Source organism: Nyctibius grandis, chromosome Z, assembly GCF_013368605.1.
Source record: "Nyctibius grandis isolate bNycGra1 chromosome Z, bNycGra1.pri, whole genome shotgun sequence".
Lineage (NCBI taxonomy): Eukaryota > Metazoa > Chordata > Aves > Nyctibiiformes > Nyctibiidae > Nyctibius > Nyctibius grandis.
In genome coordinates this window covers 89,791,932-89,814,058 of record NC_090695.1, presented here as the reverse complement: position 1 = coordinate 89,814,058, position 22,127 = coordinate 89,791,932, and the positions used below count along the sequence as shown (strand labels likewise).

The 22,127-nt window shown below is 40.9% G+C and overlaps 1 protein-coding gene across 1 annotated transcript in view; it reads right to left on the bottom strand.

Moving 5' to 3' along the window:
* Positions 1-22,127, bottom strand: part of BMERB1 (bMERB domain containing 1) — a 53,691-nt gene extending 31,564 nt beyond the window's left edge. Inside the window, exon 1 of the mRNA XM_068422837.1 lies at positions 21,881-22,127. Within this exon, the coding sequence (XP_068278938.1) occupies positions 21,881-21,986 (106 nt within the window). The 5' untranslated portion in view covers positions 21,987-22,127. The remainder of the gene's footprint in view (positions 1-21,880) is intronic.

The window sequence follows — 22,127 nt, the reverse complement described above, 5'->3', positions numbered from 1 at the left end:
AGACCTCTACTGTATGAACACCTAAAGCAGTAAGTCGGCAAGATGCAGTCTAGAGGCAGTAAGAGCTGAGTGATGAGTTCCTTATGGATACATAGCAAGTCTGTGGCAGAGCCAGTACAAGGTCTGCTGGATCACAGTGTCTCTTCAGGACATTGTTCATCCTTTTTCTTGCTTGTGAATCTGTTGGAAACTATCAGTCACTCAGCTTTGAAAAGTCATCTCAGTCATTTAGCAACAGAAGAGCTCCAGCACAGGTAAAGGTAATGGCCCAGCTACTCTGCCACTTTTTTTCATCTTTGACATGAATGAACCATCTTAAATGAGACTGTGTGTGTGTTCAGTCCATGACTGCTGAGAGCTTTTTGAAGGACTGCAGTACAAATCAGTTGCATGGCTTCTCTAATGTGGACGCTACCCAGCAACAAACCTGGCTGCTCAGCCCACTCAATTACGGTGCTTCAGTTGAAAATTATTTTAAGTCATTGTTGTCCTGGATTGGATTTAAACCGAGCAATTTGAGGCCTATTTCCACTCCCTTAAATTGTCCAATAATAAGATAATCCTTGTTAAAATACTGTTAATGGCTAAGTTTTGTTTCAAATCTGGGTCAGCACTTTTGGGGCTTTCTCAAGAATTGAGTGAAATTCTCAAATTAATCCTTTCTCACTGAAGTATATTAAATGCTAATAGAACATGGTGCAGCAAATGCACTTTTAATGCTGTGTCAGGTACCAAAGTCAAGACTTTCAAGATCACTATTAGTTGATGAGCCAAAGCAGAAGCAGGAGGCACAGGTTAGAGACGGATGAAAACAAGATGTGCAATCTAAAAACAGCACACTTGGTAGAAATTGAAATAGTTGCATAATGCAGAAAAATAAATTGTTATAGTACAAAATATTCTAGATAAAACATGTTCATGTGAAAAGAATCAGATGATTCCTGTAGTTTGTCACTAGCTTGTCACCTGGAGGTATAAACAACTAGTCTTGTAGCCAGGCCTTTTACTACACCTTTTACTGTTGCCTCAAATGTATCCCGAAGCCCAGAGGTTTTTTTTTTTTTCTCTTTGACTTAAGCCATATGGAGCAGGATGCAGTGGCCAATAACTAACCTGTGCAGAAAATAACCTACATCTAATTGCTTATTCCTAATCTAGCCTGCTGCAGCATTCTATTACTGTGAATCCTAACAATGATTAAATTTGGCATGTGTGTGGAATAGTATTTATTCAATGTTTTATGCTGGAATTACCATATAAATATAGCTAATAGCTAAACACAATACAAACAGCTGCAATATATTTTGTTCCTGGCTTCCCTAACAGGCAGGCGACATTGTGCAAGTTCAAATGGGTAGACTGGGGGAAAGAGGGAAAGTGGCATAGGATAGTACCAGTGTGGAAGCGCCCTGACTGTCATGGTGCTGAGCTCATCCCACTACTCCTGCTAGTTTGGCTGCCTGGGCTCAGGGTTGGTTTGGACCTGGTGCACGTGTCTGGCCTCAGCAGAGGCTTCCCCTCCTTTCCTCCTCCTTTTGCTCAGAAGCAGATTTCAAGCTGAGACTGGGGCCCTTGGCACTTGTTCCGCTCGCCCCAGGGACCTGGACTTGAATTCCCACTTGACCTTGGACCTGCCTTGTACGACGGATTTGCCTGGAGATCTGGACTCTGGCTGACCCTGGTTGTTGTCACCAGACCTGCTCTGCTTTCCTTGCTCAGGTACCACTGGGCTGCACCCTTGCCAGTGAGGACACTGTCCCTGCCCCTGCCTGCCTTGTTATGACTCTCAGCACAAGGCTTGCCTACCCTTTCGAGCTGCCAGCCCTTCTTGTACTCAACACTGATCCTCCACCTACAGTTATTAATGAAATACTCCTCATAACTGCAGCAAACCTTGGACAAAGGCTTACTTCACCAGGATTTCCCTTTCTTTCTTTTGATGATTTCCGGAGAAATTCCAGAGGAATCTGCATATATATATATATATCTCTAGACTGTGGGAACTGGTACCAGATCACTGCACATCTGTTTCAAACAGCAGTGCACAGGTGCATTACCTGCTTCTAAGTGCATTACATAAACTCAGTGCTTCACATTCTCTCTTTCCATGAACAATGTTAGGAATATTTTTGTACTGCCTGTGAGTCCCAATGCCTCTGGGATAGAGGGCATTCTATATGCATCTCAGGAATCGGTCCTCATCCTGCTGCAGAGTACAGTCCACAGTCCATTTCAGTGGGTTATTTTAGAAAATGCTGTATCCTCCTCTGTCAAGGCAATCTCTTCCCTCTGCTTGTCAATGGCCCTCCTGTTTCATCTCTTGCACTGAAAACAGACTGGTGATGAGAGCCAATTTAGTAAAAATTGGAACCATGGTGCTGGTTGTATCAGGCCTTAGTAACCAGCTAATAGGCTACACTGAGGCAACAGGAGCACACATACCTGACTAGTTTTAACACTGGGGAAAAAGTAATCTCTAAAGAAATAGTTGTGTGCAGAGGCTGTTACTGGAGGAGCAAAAAACTAATGTTCTACTCCCCTTAGATGTGCTAAAGTTCTCAGAATCGCTTTGCTTCCACTGCCATCAATAGCACTGAATACTGGAAATGACACTGCTGAATTTTGCTTCTAGCAGGAAGCTGAAATTTTTTTCTTCTCTTACTGTGCCTGTTACAGCTTTTGAATCCCTATTAATACTTCTCCATCGGTTGAGCAACACAGTTATTTATTTTGGAATCACTGGCATGTAGAGCCATGAAATGCACTTCAAGCTGACACAAACTGAGCACATATCCTCCACAGGTGGCTAGATGTGCTTTGTCCCTGCAAGTAATGGTGGCCAGAAACTTTCTGACAAAACTGAGTCTGCTAGAAAATGCCAGAGAAGTGGCATTCAGAGTATTTGGGGGATAACATCTTGGATTCAGTACATTTACTATGAAGTCAAAAGGAATGCCTCTGTGCAAAGAGCTTGGTTTCCTCTCAGTGCATGAGGATCCAGAACAGCCTTGCTGTTAACATCTCCAGCTTCTGGAGACATTAAATTCTCCATAAAACACTGGAAGCAGAAGTTTCAACTGCAATGCAGCTCCCAGGTGTACAGGAGGTAATCTTGGAGCCCAGAAATACTGGCCTAAACTAGGCATCAAAGCTTCCAATATTTTTGCCAGACAGCAGGGCACCTAGAAATCCCAAAGCTGGTTTTTCACATGCTCCATGTCTCAGGGTAAGCTTCTGAGCTGGTTGATTCCCCTTACAGCTTGGCTTTGCAACAGGCAGCTGTGAAATCTGGCAGCCCTAGGGAACTCCTTTGGCAGGAAGAAACCAGAGATGCATGCTGAAAGCTGATGAAACGCCAGGATCTCAGGGAATGTCACAGTCACCAAATATACCCGCTTCTGAACAGTCATTTGGGGAAGGAGAAAAAGAAGATGGTTTTTTTTCTGATTCATGGGGAGTTGTGGTGCATCTATGCTTCCAGTAAACCTGAAATACAAAGTACTGGCCACCTCAGCTCTGTATCGATATGAAATTACTCCTTACTGTTTTCTAATCATAGGCTACCATGACTTATAATGAGTACGTGCCGTTTTATGCATAGCTTGAATCTGTTATATGTATTTTCTGCCATCTTTGAATACTCTAATCAGCATTCTCTATGCATGTGTAAATAACTTCAAAATGATAAAACAAAACTGGAGTTTTCTTTTATGCAGAAATCTTAGCAGTAAACCCTACACCATATAGACTCTGTAGGGAGAAAAGCAGCTGCATTGAGGGGACAGGAAAGTGTGAAGTGGTCTTGTGGAGATGATTAGCTCCGCAGGTCCCTCCTCTTAATCCAAGGCTCACTGAAGTCAACAGGAGTCTTTCATTTCAGCCTATGTTTTTTCCTTTTTCTTTTTGCATGTGTCATAATTAACTTGCCCTTCCAGGCATGCAGCTATTTTTGCCTTTGAAGGAGAAGAATAAGTTTGAAAAAGTCTTGGAAGTTCAGACTTGGCTTTTCAGAAATCTGTAGAAATCTGTGGGTATTCGCTACAACTAACAACCTGATGAATTTTGTGGAGCTGGGATGGGATATGCTAGCCTTTGGTCAATGCTGAGGGAAAAAAGAACACCAGAAAAAAGCAAAATAGTAAGACAGAACTGACATTCATAATTTTGTTGAATTCAACAGAATTTGAATGAGTCTTCAAACCATCACATGGTAACAAAAGACCCCTGTTGCTAAAAACCACCAGAGACCAGTCTGTTTTGCTGTATCATTTCCTTTCAAGGTATATTAAATCATCTGATGTGACCGGAGATGGTTCTATTCAAACAATCAGCTGTGGTCTGAGTGCAACAGCACAATTATAATATTGGGATTTATTTTGTCCAGGTTATTAATACTTTTTTTTTTTTTAATTATCACACATTTACAGTCTAGACATATTACAACCTGAGTTTCCACTTCAAAAGTGTCTCACTCACATTCTGCCATATGACCCAATTTTAAAATTAGATAAGCAGAGAATATAAAAAGCACTGTGTGCAATTGCCCACTGCACTTCCAGAATCACTGCCCTGTCTGTTCCATATCTAAGAGGCTCTTGTTATAAAAAGATTCTTTTAGCTGCTTATCCTGTACTTTCGTGTTCTTATCTTCAAGCTTTGATCTTTTATTTTTCATTATTTACCTTTGCAAAAAGCCTGTTGGCAGCAGTCTATTCTTTTCCATTTCAGGCTTCTGTATACTGTGGTCTTCCTGAGATTTTTCTTGAAATATAAATGCCAGATTCACAGTGTTGAATATTAACTCCTTCCTCCAACTCTCAAAGTCCTTTTGGTTTCTATGGTATCATGCTCAAAGTACTGCACACAATGACTCCTTTCATGTCTGATGTAAGAAAGTGCCTGTACCTTCCCAGTGCCCAAATGAGACTCTTAGTTCCTTTGCATCTTTTATGCTGTACTTCTGTAGATCATAGTAGTATTGCACTGAAGAAAGGCTGGTTTAAAAACTGAACCTGAAAGAGATCCTGCTTTGAGTTTTCTAATTCAACTACATATTCCCAAGCAGAAACGGACATTCAGGCAGTAAAAGTGATTGCTAATTAAGGATGGTCTTCAGTACTTTGCTAACTAGAATTTTTATGGTTAAATGATGGTTTCAACTTTCTACTTCAGGGACCATTTTCTGCCCTTGTTCCCTATTTAAAGATATATATCAGCACAATTCCATAATTATAAGATCTATAAAGATCTTGCATCTCAAAAAAACCCATAAATTAAGTTGTCTTGTTTGTTATCCTAGGAAATTTATAAGCAGTAATTATTCTTGGCTTTGTCTTTTGTCAATTTCTGACAGTTCCAATTTCCTAAATGGGTAATTATGCAACCCTTTAATCTTACACTTCCCCCAGGAAAAAGATCTCTCTAGTCTAAGAAACTGCTCTGTGCATAGCAGACTTCATTTTGGTTGTAATGATATCCTGAAAAAAGGGCTCATCTCTCAATAGCTGTTCATCCTTCTCTGACAATGAAGACCCTGTGAATTCGCACCAGTCTGGAGTTCTTGTAGAAATCCAATGTGATGCATAGGACTTAATGTGACATTCGGTGATATTAATGTATCTTATGTGATATTAATGTATCTTAAAATCTATGCTGCCATCCTGTATTTGGATGATAAATTCCATTTGTTCTATCTTGCACTTAAGCTTTAAGATTTCAGCGTTCTTCTGACTTTTGATGCTGTCAAAATTGTGGTACTCCTCTACTTGTGAAGATGGAGATTTTGGTAGCTAAGAGGAAAGGATCAAGGACAAGGGAAAGGATTGTTTATGTTAAATGATAACAGCTGGTGAAAAATTAAGTAGAAGTAAAGAATAAGCTTAGACTGGAACCTAGTAACTATCCAAAGCAGTAACATTCTGAAGGAGTTTTTCAGGTAGGATATTGGGGGAAAGGAACCAAAGGTGTTTTAAGCTAAGATCAAAACATACAGATCTTTAAAGGGTCTTTGTGGGGGGAAAAAAACAGACAGGTCCTGTGAATAACCTCAGGTATTGTATGATTCTCTGCAGTTGCAGGGGAGGGTGGACTCAGGCAGTAGGAAAGATTAATTTGACCATTATTTGGGTCTTTACTCTTTAAAGCAGGATTTAGCTTTTTGAAGTCCAGTGGCGTCTGCAGTCAGACATTGCCCACACAAAAGATTCCAGACTTTCTCCATATGTGAAGTCATAAGGATCCATGTCGTCAAATTAAATCATCACTTCTAGTTAGTTCACCATCTCTGCTTTCATATTCTTCCATCTGGATCTAAGAGTGTTTGCTTATGCAAGGAACTAACTTGGTGCAATAGGACAACTTGCTACCTAATTATCTGTAACTAGAATAATTTCATTTCTAGCTGTAAATCTATATATGATTTGGTGCTATTTTATAGCACTATCATTATGATTTACATGTAGGTTTTTTCTACTACTGCAAGTTCTATGAGCTTTCTCTACTTCTGTATCATGTCTTCGATCTGTGACTTACAATACCCTGGATAGTCCCCTAAATAGTCAACTTTAGGGGGAGAGGGAGGACTTTTCCTTAGTAGTACCCTCTCTGGCAGCAGTTTAAAAGCTAATATAAACCATATTTACAGACTGGGAACCAGAATTTCAGCACTCACAGCAATAAATGTGTAAGGAGTCAGAACTTAATATCAAACTACGTGCTTTTTGAAAATACAATATAACTTCCTATGAAAGTCTTCCCATAAACAATGAAATAAAAGCCCCAGGCCTGATCTGATTGTGCCGTAATATTAAGTAAAAAAATACAGATTTTTTTAATGTGATTGAAATTTGCAGGTAGTGCTTCTGATGTAAATAAATTCAGGGTATGCAGAAGTATGTCCACTAACATAAATTACCCTAATGACACTCACAGATTGGGTCTCAAAAACCCTTAGGGGCTTTGACACTCCAATTATAGGGCTCAACCTCGCTACTTTGAAGTAGATTCCAAGACTCTGTCTAGGCAATTTGTATGCCCCAGCCGATTTCCATTACAGTCAATGATAACAAGGTTGCACACATCTCTTCAGCCTGTTACAGGGCAAATGCATAAAAATGAGGAAAACAGAATCACGAAAACAGCAAAGGGAGTTTGGAATTAATGTCTTCTTATAAAATCCTTTTTAAACTCAAGTCACATTGAATTAAGAAACCCCAGAGACATTATTCGTGGATTCACATGTGATTCTCCACTCAGCTGAAACCAAATCCTCTGCTTTAATATAAATTGCATCTCTGAGTTGAGACAGTTTTCAAACATCCAGATTGTAAATCTGGCAGGTTTAAATTATGGTGGCTATGATAAGGTCACTACAACTCACGCCTTCAGATGCAAGCTGATCTGCAAGGGACTGCTCAGCAGCCAGCGTAGTATCATTTCAGTACAGTTCCTATCACACATCAGGCATAAAAATCTAGCAACACAGATACTAGGTGTCTTTACTGGTGTCTCAGATATACTCATAGAGTGGAAAAAGGACTTGCTCACATACAGAAATTTTTCAGAGCAATTAGAGTGCACTGGAAGGGCATCATCATGATTGGTGTGACCATTTCAGACCTCAGTTTCCAGCATCCCCAGCACCTGAACTGAGCCACAAACTCTCTTCAAGACCAGTACAGTCCATTTGCAAAATAGCCTGTGGTATCTCATCCAGTCATTTCTGTTGTGTATGAAGAAGGATTAAGTGGTTTTGAGCAGGATTTAAAGAAGAGCTGTCCATATAATTAGGTCTACAGAGAATTATGACAGACTTAACAAAGTACTGTAATTGAATTGTGCAAGAACATTTTCCAGACTTCCTACTGTTATTTCCAATTTTAAATAAACTTTAGTTTGGGTATCAGTACCACATTCTTTGTTGCCAGATGCTCTGACAACAGGATTTTTCACACATTTGGCTGGTGGCTTTAGGTGAGGTGTGAAAGCAATTTCCCCCAGACCACATTACATGTCAGTCTGAAACTAAGCAACCTAATTTGTCTTGCTGTAACTGAAGTAATAGAGTGGCATTTTTCCACTGCTTTCTAGATGTACCACTGTGTATTTCAAATCAGTGATTCTCCTATTGACCTAACCTGATGGAAGGCTGCCTCAATATCCCAGGAAGTCTAAAGCCAGAAGCTTCTCCTAATGGTCTGTTCTGGTTTCTCTCTTCTCTCTCCCTCTACACACAGATAAATAAATAAATAAATAAATCTCTGCAGATAAGACAAATTAGCTGATCTTGCATGATATTGTTTCAGCACTCAAATAAGTGCTGCTTGCAGAAAACCCAGCAATTTAGCTCATTTGTTTGTGAATAACAAGTCATTAGTACTGTCCAGCGTGCCTCAGCCTGAGGTGGATTTTGTAAGGAGTGGCAGGCAGCTTTGGTGCAGAAGTTGGTTTTCTCTGAGCTTGAGAACAGGAGCACCAGCCAAGGGCCTCTGCATCTAGCTGTGCTCTCTGCTTCCTCCTGGCTCAGGATGAGGTGTGCAGTAAATTGCTGTACATCTTTCCATTTCAACTTGCGCCTGCCAAATCTTTCCAGCAGACAAGAAGAGGGACAGAGTAACGGCCCTCCCCACCTGCCTGTTCTAGGGAAGATACAAGCCCCTAATTTGCTGTGCTCTATTCATAAGCAGCTTAGACCCAAGATTTGAGCAGCTATGGAATGGAAAGGGAGCTGCTTACTTTCTTGAACAAACAGCTATTTCTTATCACAGTCACAGCTATATCACATATCACAGCCTTAGAGAAGATTTTCTTAATTACATACCGAGCCTGAGAATGTGTCCCATTTAAAATGTTGCCCAGAGAAATTCTCAGTACCAAGGTAATATGTGACCTCACCCCCTCACACTAGGAAAGGAAAGAGAATTCTCCTTGTTTTGCAAAGATCAGTGCGTGTGATAAAATACGTGGTGCAAAGTTGGAGGTCTCTTATACAAGACGCCAGCTTTCTTATGAGGGAGGTCTTCGAAAAACTAACAGGTTTTTTCATCTGAGCCCAGAATCTGATCTCAGTAAATCTCCACACTACAAAGCTCGAGGTCTAGATCTTTGACATATGCTGAACATAGACATCTCTGGGAATCGGCCACCAAAACCAAACGGACCAGACTCCTGTGTTCCTTAAGTGGAAATTCCCTATATGTATTAAACATAAGCTCAAAAAGAGCTAGAAACAGATTTGTCATTCAGTAAAATACTGGGATGCCACCAGCATGAAATCTGTTGTTTTTAAAAAATGAATTAAGCTAAATTGCTTCCTTTTTTTTTCCCTCTTTCCCCCTCAGGTAATCTTTCCTATTCAATTCTTTGGCTTTACAATGAGATTTTCCTATTTCATTGGGTGTTTATAGCTCCCCTGTTGCTGTATGAAAACTTCTTGCAACCAGCAAAAAAAGTAATATTGACTCTATTCAGGAAGGGTTATCAGATAGATGGAATAGACAAAACACACTCACTATAACCTGTCTCAGACCACTGTTTATGTATGCTGCTATTAGCAGACTAACAATAGATCTTACAGAAGTGTAATTTAAGTAAATTCTACAGGATTAAGTAATGAATTTACCTTTTGTTTGCAATTTTAAGTTCTGTTTACAAATTCTCATTTTTAATGGGAATTTATTTGTTAAAAAAAAAAAGGATAAGTTCCTTTTAATAATTTCCTCAGAAGTCACTGTGCAAAATTAATCCCCTCCTGGATTAAGTAAGCCTTTGGTGATGAGACTCATTTTTACTGACCTTTCTTCCAAATTGATTATCTCTGACCTAATTTGTGTTGGTGCAGACTGGGGTAAAAACTAATATTCAGGTATTGCTGTAAACGGTTCACGCTATTTTATTTGCATCTGTTTGTACAATTTTCAGCACATTTGCAATATTGATTCATTTAGAAAGATACACATCTCACAACGACCATCTCCCATGCTGCCTGTTTCTTTATCTGACCCGCCAGCAAACACCCATCTCATCCTAGCCAATGTCTGATAATGCCCTGGTTTTGCCCACAGAAATGTCATTGCTATCCAGTCTTCTTGGACAGCATACAGAAACCCCTCCGTACCGTTTGTAGAAAAGCATCTTCCATAGTACCTGGAAACTGATGAGAATTCTGATCATCTGTTCTAGCAGATATAACATGCTCTCTAGCTGCGATATTTTGCCTTTCTACCAGTCCAGAATAAGGAAGCCTGGGGAAATTATTAAAAGGATATTCTGTGAGAAGGGGTTTTGTTTCCTGCTCCTTGTATATTTTACGCCTGTGAAGTGCAGTGGATGGCCTCCCTATAAACACGCAAATGATTTGACTTCTAAGAAATGTCTCTTCTCCCTTGTGCAGAGTGAATGAATACAAGCTACAAGGACACATGAGGAGACAGTTTTTTCTTGCTTGCAACATAGTGGTGTAACACCTTCCCAGCATGAAGTTACATTAGATTTGCTCTGTTGTGACTAGCTACATAATCTTAAAACAATAAAATTAAGTGCTATTATCTTCTTCACTATAAGAAATTATTAGCAAGGTATTTCATATCCAGACTATTCTACTTAAAAGGCAAACATAATAAAATTTCTTAACAATTACTGAAGAAAAAACATCAGCAATTATGAAATCACTGTAACAAAATAAAACTAAGAAGATGCTTGAAAAAATGCTTTGCCTGGCTAAGATTCCTGTTGGAAGAGCTGTCATACACGCTCTTTATTTTTGATAGGGAATTAAACTGAAATTTCAGCACCCTTGCATTATACCTCTGCTGAACAGACACAACTTGGACTACGCAAGCTCAGAATACTTTATATGCATTAGGTGCGGTCTGTCCAGTCCTCAAATCACTGCAGTTTTGCATATACAAACCCTAGAGTAGGAGTGCTGTGGTTTGACTCAATAGTTGGGTTTTTTTTTGTTTGAATGAACATGCTTAGGAGATGCGGCAAAGAGAGCTGCAGTAAAGACAGGAGGAATCAAGGAGAGTGGATGAATTAAGCTCAGTCATTCATTGTAGAGCACCGTGTCTCTATATCAAAGACAAGAACCGAATGTAGTGGAAAATGTTGCTGGAGCCAGTACAAGGGCTTGATCAGAACCCCATATTTATGGAAATAATTCCATAAAATGTAGCCAAGCCTTGAAATAGGCCTTAATATTCCCCTCCTCCCCCGATAATCGTCCTAGTACCACTGTTACATCTCTACTGAATACTGAGATCACTTTAGGAATACAGAAATAAAACTGCCTCCAGGTACCTCAGTGCTTCTCACACCACAAGCACCAGTCCCTTTGTCCTCTCTCTAGTGACCTCCAGTGCCCCGGAGACATAGCAAAAAAAAAACAGAAATCAAACTGCATTAGTTACCCATTTCTAGAGGTCTGATTTGTGAGAACGGGGGCTATCTTTTCTAGTATCTCTCTGATTATCTTCAAGCTAGCGCAAAAGAGACAGCAGTCACTAGTACCTAAAGTACATAGCTCTTGGTATCTGTTCTTTAATGCCTTCACACCTGGGGGGTGGGGTGGTGCGGGACAGGGGAATGGACTGACTGCTTAAAATGATATATTATTTTTCAAAATGAATCTGTGTGAGATGAAAATTTGATGTCCAAGCAAATAAATAACGATGCTGACAATGTAGTTATAATTTTTTTTTGCGTATTCCTTTCACCTTTTCCCATCATGTAATGAATTGAAAATACAATCTTGTGCACTTTAAAGAGAAGTTTGTCCTTCAGAGAATGGGGAGAATATGCAGCTATATGCAGCCTGGTGAGAAAGTTTGCACAGTGTATGTGACATGACAGCTGTTCCTATGAGAAAACGGATCCAAAACGAGACACAAAAAATGAGGGAAAATTGCCTTTGAAGTTCTGACCCAAAAGCCCTCATTCTCAGTTTTACTCAGTGACCCTAGGTTAGACCTTTATCTGCAAGAAGCTATTTTAGTCTGGCTCAGGAAGACTGCCAGGAGTCAGGAAGACTCAGGAAGGGGTTTCTGTGCCCAACCCTGCCACGGCCCTGCATGAGATTCAGCGCTATCAGAAGGCTGTAAATAGAAACTGGTACAGTTAGTTACTGTGGTAGGTACCTTCCCTAGTGTGGAGCTCCCAGTGAAATCAATGCGCATTCCCATCTGGAGCAAGAATGGGTTTAAGCCACACTCCAAGGAAAGCAATTCATGCTTCATCAATTCATCTTTTGTGATGGAGAATTAAAAAGTAATATTAAGAAACACACATTACTTGTTCATTTACTACTGTCATTTTGCTCAGTGGTCAAAGGAAACAGCCTGTGGCTTTCCATTTTATTCCTCACTAGAGTCATATTCTAATCATGTAATACTAACACAAAGCTTCAGTGTTTCAGTTTCAAATGCTGTAACAGTGCCAGCTACAGCTAATGGTCAGTTTTTTAAAGCTTATTTAGTTTGGTATTTTTAAAAGACCTTTTCTATCTTCATCTTTTTTTTGTTTCAGAAAAAAAAAGTCAACAAAATGTTCAGTCACAAAAAGTCTTGCAAAACCTTGATAAAAAGCAGCATATGTTGCAATTGAAATAATAGTAGAATAGCCACTGACATTTCTAAATTTCACATCTTTACAATATTCTCCTTTGAATTATGCAATCACATACCAGAAAGCTTCTTTCTCTCTCTCCCTGCCTCCCCGTGACAGGATTCTCTAATAACACAGTTTTCTAACAGTGCTCTAAACATCTTCCCAGCAGCTGGTAAGATCATTTTAGGCAACCTTAAAACCATTGAATAAATATTATAGACATATAAGTCCAATCCAGTAAAGGCCAAAGTGATACTGGTATGGAGAACTGCTTCAGACAGTAAAGAAATAGGTTCACATAACAGATTCCCACTCCAGCAAGTAATTAAATATTGAGAAGATGCTCCTCAGAAGCCAAGAAAAAAAAGGAGTTTCACATTTCATGGGAGAAAAGACTAGTAATTTCCCAGGGGGATGAATGTTGCTATTCCTAAGGCCATGAGCATACAATGCGTACAGTCCGGCAGCAAAAGTGGAAGGCCAGGCAGCAGAGAATCATACTGGGATCCTGTTCTCCAACATATGGGGCACACATTGCTTCCAGGGAGCAACAGGCAAAAGCTGTGCCACTTCCGTAAAGTTGAAATTGCCAGAGCCAGTAGAGCCAAAACCAGCTGGTTCTTTCTCAGTGTATACTCAGGTGGAACAGCACAGGGCTCCATCTCTTCAACTCACACAAAATAATGATGACAGTCGACAAACAAATCTGTTTTGCACTCGCCTTTCATCTGCGGATGTGGAGTCATTCTCTAGCAACCTCTGTTTTCACCATGTTAATTACTTTTTGCATGTTTAATTTTGATTCAGTTTTCTTTAAATAAGCTAATGTTTTCTTCCTCACAACTGGCATTGGGCTGACGTGAGGCTGAGATGACTGCCTCCATGGAGGTCTCAGAAATGAGGAAACGAAGGGAGTTCAGCAGAGTCTTAGCCTGTATCACAGAGACAAACAGACAGCTGGCTGTCACCTTCTCTTTGTACAAGAGAAAGAAAGAAATTTTGTAATCGCAGGATGTTGCACACCTTACCAAGGCACAGACAAATGGATCTTGATTTTACTGGCTTTCAAAACTGCATGGCTGTGCCCTTCACTATCACATCCCACATGCTCTGTCTGTGCTACAGACAAGTATCAGCCCGAAAGAAAATGTCTCTGTCTTAGAGTCTGCCAAACTGCAGTAACTTCAGTCCCCTCCCAGGCACAGTGCCCAGAGGAAGCTGTATGGGAATCCATGGTAGAAGATGAGAGGAGAGAAACTACAGATTGGATAGCAGGGGCACAAATGTATAACTGAATTTCTGTGACTTCCTCTTCTCCTGTGAAACAGGATAGTGTGAGGAACAGCCACTCACCGTAGGAGCTCCCATGTATTTCCTAATGATTCACTGCTCAGAGACAAGAAGATTGAAATGGCATTACCCCTGCCAGTGCAAATGCTTCTCCAGGGAATGAATGCTCATCACTGCTTGCCAAGGCTCTGCAGGACTGCATGACATGCCCAGTGAGAAGCGAGGGCAGAGAGACCAAACTGATGGGGCAGCCTGACACAGATCCCCAGGGGAATCCTCGTGGAACTGACACAGCTCCTAGATTCCCTCACCAGAGTTTTCTTAAGAGAATCGAGGTGAACAGGGCTCCAGGAGACAAAGGCACAAAGCCGAGTTTTGCTTTTATTGAAATCAGTGAGGAAATTTCCATTGATGTCAATGAAGTCAGGACTGCGTCTTGTATTTGTAACCAAGAAAGTGTCAGTCAGGCTTCTCTGGCATTTCCCAGGGTGGTCAGGTCACTGTCTTGCTCATTTGGCTTCAATATCATTATTCTAAAACTTACTTTGGCCTCATGTACTGAAAGGGCGTCAGTGGTGGAACTGACCGTTGATTCCCTGTCTAGCTTTGGAGCTGTTTTTTCCAAGAGATGAACAAAACCATTAAACCACTTTATAATGAGAATCTTTTGTTCCAATTTTATCAGTACATAAAAACCAACATGTGTCTGTACAAAGCCTCTTAAATCCCTAATCAATAAAGGTTTGGGTGGGGGAAGGGTTCAGGGCAATAAAAAAAATCCTTAAACACTGCTGATTGTCTTACAATAACAAATTACCTCTTGCATTTTGGTAGCGTTTGCCATCATTAGGCTTTTGCAATGAACCGCTTGTCTTGCTGAAAATCATTCACCCTCATTTAATGACAAATTCTCTTAAAATTATTTTCTCAAATATTTTGCCCTTTATGAACTGACAAAATGTTGATAATTAATGTTTCACTGCTGATCCTGAAGGGCAACTAACATAATTATCCAAGGATGCTCCTGCTGATTTCTCTCAGTTTGCCCTCCAAGCATACATTTTTCATCTTTGAATTTTGGATGCATTTATACTATGCCTTTTATGTAGTTAGACAGCAGAACATGTTTCATGGAAATAAGTTAGCATTATTTACTTATTGAATCTATTTTACTAAGTAAGACGTCTATGAAAATGGAACGTATTCAGCTACAGAGGAAAAGCACTTTGGGATTCAGGATTACAGAGTTCCAACCTTTCTTGTGCTCAGTAGCTACAAGAAAACTTTCTAAACTTCATGCATGACACACAGTACTTTGCAGCACAGGCCCGATCCTGAATGTAAGTTTTTAATCCTGTTTTATAACACACCCTTAAGACAGACACACACACTTTTTGCAAGGTAGCCCCTATCCAGAATTAGCCAGACTCCTGCTACACTCAGCGCCTTTGGCTTTGATTAGATTGGGGTGGGTTTGGTTGTTGTTTTTCTCATTTGCCTGTGTTTTGTAGGACAGGTTGGACTTTGTAGGATACAAAATATTGGCAAGAGACAATTGTATTCAGAACCACCGGACAAGTTAGGGAGTAAATTAGATGCACTTTTTGTTGCAAAACCTTGGATACACATAGCTAATAGCTAGATAGAAAAGTGAAGGAAGGGCAAAACTCATGAAATATTATAGGGAAACTGGGGAGGCAAGGGTAGCCCATTAACTGATTTTATTTCCGTCACCAGATAGGAAAGTATATTTCTATGGGGATCTGTGCTACAGAATTCTGTGGACTTGGGAGACCAATGTGAAGTAGCACCTGGAAGAAGCTGCTCTAAGCGTCACAGTGCCTCCTGTTGTTGACCGACATTTTAGCAGGAATGTACTCTGAAGCACTGAAATATTTCCAGTTTTCCATTTTCCTTCTTCCTCTCTCTCAGCAGCTGCCTGGAGCACTCAGCTGTGGGAGGAGGAATTAGAAAGATGAGACAATGTGTAGATAGGATAAACTGGATTAGTCTCACTCTGTACATCATTCTCCTGGCTCTCTGTGAAGTAAAACAAAACCACGATACACCTTTCCTTTATGAGTTACAGGTGATGCAGGAATGACCTGGTGGAGGAATCTACCATTAAGTGGTAGGTTCTGTATTTTAAAAATATTTTGCAGAAGAAGAAGGATCAGGACGTAGTACATGTAAAAGCGGATAAGCAGTAAATTGTATGTGCATACTGCTAGCCAAAATCACCAGTGACTTGTAGAAACACAAAGCTGTGTACGAGAATTTTAGAGCCATCTGACTGCCATTGAAGCAGGTGAGTTTTACAACTGTTTTGTAGAAAGCAGCCTCAATCCTTTCTAGAAATCCTTTCTGATTTTCAGTGTAGGAGTCCTGTCTTAGTTTCACAGATCAGTCACAGGCTGCTTTTTCTCTTCAGCTACAATATAAATATGTTAACATATAATAATTATGAAAAAGAAAAAATCTGGAACTGGCATCATCCTTTGAATCAGTTGTCTTTGTTGATTACAATGTTTTGTCAAATATTTTCTAATAAGGTGTGGGGTTCACTATTAGTGTTTTATTGTCACGTTTGAATTTCTTGGTCACTCTCTTCAAAATTTTTATGCAGTTGGGTTTTTTTAAATGGAGACATGGAAAGAATATTAATTACATTCTCTATCTGAAGCCTGTCTTTAGACCTTCACAAAGCGAGCAGACTTGCTGCTTCTATAAAAAGAAATGTAATTGTGTATATCCTTCAGTTAGCTTCTTTCCCACCTATCTTAATAGATCGTCTGAATAAGCCTGTTCTGTTTTGTCTGTTTTATTGCCTGTAATAGACACAATTAACAATTTGGGGGGAATTTACAGTAACACAAAGGCATAACTGTGAAATAACAGCAGTTGGGCTATATAAATTCTGTTTGTGCCTGGTGGAATGTCTTTTTTTTTTTTTTCTTTTTTGTATCAGAGTGATATGACCAGAGGACAGTATCACCACAGCATGATAGGCAGGGTCATAGTGCATTCCTGACTGACTGGAGAGGTGTTATAGTAACGGAGAGTTTTTATGCAAAGCACTGAAGTGGGTTTGTGGATGTTTGTGCAATATGTGGGATATTATGGAATAAGGCCCCAAGGTGTGCGTTCGAACATTTAACTACCAGATGATAGAAACAGCTAGAATTGATGCAGGTTTGGATATAACTGTGGGCAGTGCGGAGTAAACTTCAGCCCCTTGTCAGTCCCAACTCATGAGTCTTCCCTCGTGCTGAGAACTCCTGAATTCCCACCATTGCTCTGTAGTTTCTGACTTGGCAGCGCTGAGCACCATTGCAATATTCTAACCACATTTCCTTCCCTGTCCCATGAGACAACACACGTCACCTTTCACTCTCATGAAGCAATACAGGAGAAAGAAGAATGAGGACAGTCAGCTGTCCCCCCCATCAAGTATCAGGGCTGCGTCCACCTTTGTTCAGAGTCCAAATAAGTTTGCTTTTCTACCGCCACTTAGGACCAATCCAGCATGAACACACAGTAGTGCACTGAGGTCTCACAGGAACCAACATACTATCCAGTCTGTCTGTACTAGATATATAGAGAGCTATTAAATCTCCAAATTTTATAATGCTGACATAATAATTCAAGAACAAATTGGCATTTACCTACTTTTTGACTAATACCTATAGGCATATGATTAATACAAACCCATCCTAACTATTCCTTGGTGACCAGAATGGCAGATAGATGTCACAGGACACCAGCTGTGCAGGCTTTGCTGTGCAAGACAAATGTGTTTCTCTGTTGCTACTTGATTGATTTTTTAATAGTGCAACAGACATTTTTCAAATTATTATAAAATGTTGTTAAGCAATATTAAAACATCATGAGCTAGATCCTGTTCTAAGATGCAGCCATTCTGTTCTGTTAATGAAATCAGGCCTTAAAGGTGACACAAGCAGTTCCCAGTAGATTAGATAAAGCAAGTGCCCACAACCAGGGTATAAATGCCTTTCCTTTGTTCTTTGATCACCAAAGAGAAAAAATGACCTGGCTACAGGACCACTATCTATGTTATTGCAATCTGTGGTTGTTTTCTTTTTAGCTTTTCAAGCTTATGCAAGCTGAAAGACCATCTCTGTGCATAATAGCACTTCTAAAACAAACTGGTCTTGAACCAAAAATGTTCCAGGTAGATACAAGCCATCCGCCTTCCCATGCTGCAAGAAATGCAAATGCAAAATATTAAGTAGTGCATATTTTCAGTGTTTGAAACACGCTCAGTGCTCAGCAGCAGAGCATATAAATACATACAATGGTTTCTTTCTGGCTAACAAGCTTAGAAAGGTTTTCAAGATAAACTAACTGAATATGGTAAAATAAGCTTTCACATGTGTCAGCCCATGATCTCTGTGAACTTGGGAACAGTACTATCTTTCTGCTGTTGGAACAAATCAGAGCAACCTCAGAACTAGATAAAATCACCCCACTGGAGCTGTTCGGGAGCGCACTGACATCTCACAGCACCTTGCTTGGACATAATCTGTGATACAACATTCACAGCACAAAGGGAGAGGAAGTAAAGCTGGCTATGAAGGCTTCATGCTACTACCGAGTCTCATGCTGGGAATCCCCAGCTTCCGCTTCAGTGCTGGCCTGTAATAGGGCCTCCTTCCCCTGATCTCCACATCATATTCAAAAGCAGTAGAAAAGGTGGACCTCTGCAATATAGGAGTGTGGCAGCTTACCTCCAATGCTGAGTTACCATTCAAATGAAAACAATAAGCAAATTTCATGGTGCACTAAATTGCATCAAAACATAATCTTTGCCGTTTTCTGGCATTTCTGCTTCCTTATAGTGAATGAAGCTGGGACATTCACCATGAATTTTGCATTTAGTTCCAGACCTCATGCAAACTGAAAGAGGAAGCAAAAGATCCTCAGAAATGTATCATCTGAGAAGTGCAATGTTCAAAAGGATGGTGAAAAACTGCTTTGTTTCTTTGTGGCTAATTCCCTGGTGGGTCATGCAGTTATTTAATCAGGGCATTATGAGTCCCTGCCGATGGCAAGACAGATGATTCTAAATGAAGCTGTGCACTTGGTAATGAGGACTGACCAAAATGCTTGAGTGCTCTGCTTCAGAGCAGACTCCCCAACACCATATTGTAAAAATCATTTACTGAGAAGGCTGTAACCACATTATCATTATACAAGCCTGACAATTTATAAGCCTGACTGTGTTTTACATGCATGCACTAGAAAATGCATGAGTTGCTCTATACATAGTAAACCGTCATTTTTAACATTCTCTACTCCTGGGAAATTCCCTCCTGTATGTGAAGAGAAAGGCTTCAGTGTCTTGTTAAAGAGACACCTTTAAACAATCTGCTTTATATTTTGCATGCAAACCCACTGGAGATAATTACACCCTCAGGTTGTAGGGCATCAGATCCTTAGCTCCTGTGAACCAGATTAACTCCATTGATAATCTGGCTGAAAGAGGCCATTGTAGAATAGAAATGTGCGTGATGTTACATTTCATTGCTATGAAGTAACTCATGTTTGGTTATAACCAATAACCCGCAATGCTTTCTGTACCACAGACAGAGAAATTAGCACAGAGCCCCCTTTCCATGTAACAAATTAAATAGAAACTACCTAACTTCCATGACATTCTTTCTGTAATGGACATAATCAGGATGTACATTCTCTTGTGATATGATGATACACTCACATCACAAAGCACTGACCAGGAAAACAGCACTCCATCCTGCAGTGTTGTACAGATACACAAGTTCTACCTCCAAAGAGATCCTGATTTACGACACAACAAATTGTCAGAGTAAAAAGGGCAAATGCATATGCAATAATAGGCTTCTGCTTTTGTTAATACTATTATTTAGCATTCCACATTTGAAACAATATGCAAATAGAATACCAAAGGCTAATTGTTGACATTAGTAAAAAAAGGGATGATACTTTTTCAGCTTCTTCCCAGACCTTCTGGAGACTACTGTCATCACATCATGCAATTTAGGACCTATGCTGTAAGGGAGCATTAAAGTAAATAGTATGATCTATTTATTTTTGATCAATGCAAAACTGTGATCAGAAGTCAGTGTTAGTATTAAAATAGGAAAGATATGCAGGGATCATCTAAAACAGCTACATAAATAGCATTTTCCACAGTATTTTAAGAAAGTTGAAGCCTATGAGCAAACAAACAGGTCAATTATTCAAATAGCAAAGTCTTAGTGTAATAATTTTCTACTTTTCAAATATTTTCATTAAACTGAACCTAGTGTGTAGAAGGGCAGCTCAGCAGCAGAGCCAGGGTGCAGACACCTGGATGCTTGGTTCTAGTCCTGCCAACAGCTCACTCTGGTCTGGTCAAGCTGCGATTTGGGTGAAAGCTCAATGCTGAGCACATATTTTTTAAGCAGATCAGATCTTCCACTCAGCCTCCGCATTGCCCTCTGCCAAACAAATGATTTTTTGTCCAACGCTTGCAAGACGTAACCCTTCTGTCACCTCAAGCTATCAGTTATCATTATTATTACAAGTGCTGCACTGCACTCAGCTCCTGAGCTCTGGAACAAAACAAGACATATTCATGAGAACAAGAAAAGCACATGTCTGTATCATGCCAGAGAACCTGCAAAACTGTTGCATGCGTCTGAGTCAACCAACTCAGTCAACAGTGATTTCAGTCTTCAATCCCATTTTCGAAAGTGTGGAGTTAACTCAGTCCTGAACCTATGCCAGGCACTGCAACAGAACCAACACTGCAACTGAAGCATCAGAGTGGGAGAGTTACACCCCTGTCATCAGCATATGGTAGACAATAACATATGCATGAAAAACTGAAGCCAGAGGTAAAGTATGATTCCAGAACATGGCAGTATCTGAAAAGCCTAACAAAGCAGAAGTGCTGGTTAAAATCTGCTACCAGGACACTGCAAAGCCATGGGATGTTAAAACGCATCCAGGTGAGACTTCACGATGCACATCAAAAGATCGATGGTGAATCAAGAACATCAGCAACCCCAGTATCAGCCAAGATGAAGGTGTCACAACAGATACACACAAAGCTTTTTTTCCTGTGGCCTAATCAAACACTTGATGAAACTTAGAAAATATTTTTCTTTATACTATTACAGAACTTTTTGTGACATCTTTTCAAGATTTCTTCCCTCAGTGGTTAACTGGAAAATTAGAAGGGGTTTGCAGACTTATTACATTGTAAAGGAGATAGTTCTGCCAATAAAAGAATAATAACTGATATCTTAGAGCAGACAAAGTCCCACGGATAACTTTAACTGTCAACTACTATCTTTTTAACTACTCTTTCCATCAGCACTTTGGAAAGGTTATGTCAATTGTTGCTTCCTGGAAAATTATGAGTTCAAGAAAGCTCTTCCACCACAGAGCATTTGTTGAGCTCATAAATACAGTGCAACCACTGAAGAAGTAACTAAGTGCTGTATTCCCGTACCCTCTGCCTGAGATAACAAGAGGGAATAACGAGGTTGTCATCTGTGCCTTTCAAATGAGAAGCACGTTAAAGGCTACCAATATTTATTAAAAGCTACATATTAAATCCCACCTAATAAACAAGGCAGGGCTAACGTCCCAGTCACCCTTCCTCAGCCACCCTCTCACTGCTTCACTTCGCGGAGCGAGCGAGCAGCCCATTCCGCGGGGAAGCCCCGAAGCGGCCCGAGCCGCCCCGCGCGGCTCCAGCCCCTCGCTTCCCCGTCCCCCGCCAGAGAGCAGCTGTTTGCTCCCGACACAGCCCCCTCGGGAAGCACCAGCCTCAGAGGGCAAAACGGTCACACAAACCTTCCTCCCCGAGAAGCCCAAGGCGGCTTCCCCCCCCGTCGCCGGGCGCGGGGCCGGGCGGACCGCACCGCACCGCACGGCCGCCCCCCGCCGCTCGGGGCTGCCGAGCCCAGCCGGACCCGCACCCGCGCCCCGCACTCACTTCTCCCCAGCGCCTCCGCCTTCCACTCCGTCTCCTCCACTGCCCCGTAGCGCCTCATCGGTCTCTCGGCCTCCGCGCTGGCCGAGATGGACCTCCTCAGCTCCATGGCCGGGCCAGGGGCGCGGGGCTCCGCAGCTCACTCCATGTCAGCGGGGCTGCGGCCCGACTGCCGCGGAAACAACACGGAGCTCACCGCTCCTCTGCGCGGAACGGGGGCCCGCGGGCGGGAGGGGGGGAGGAAGGGGCG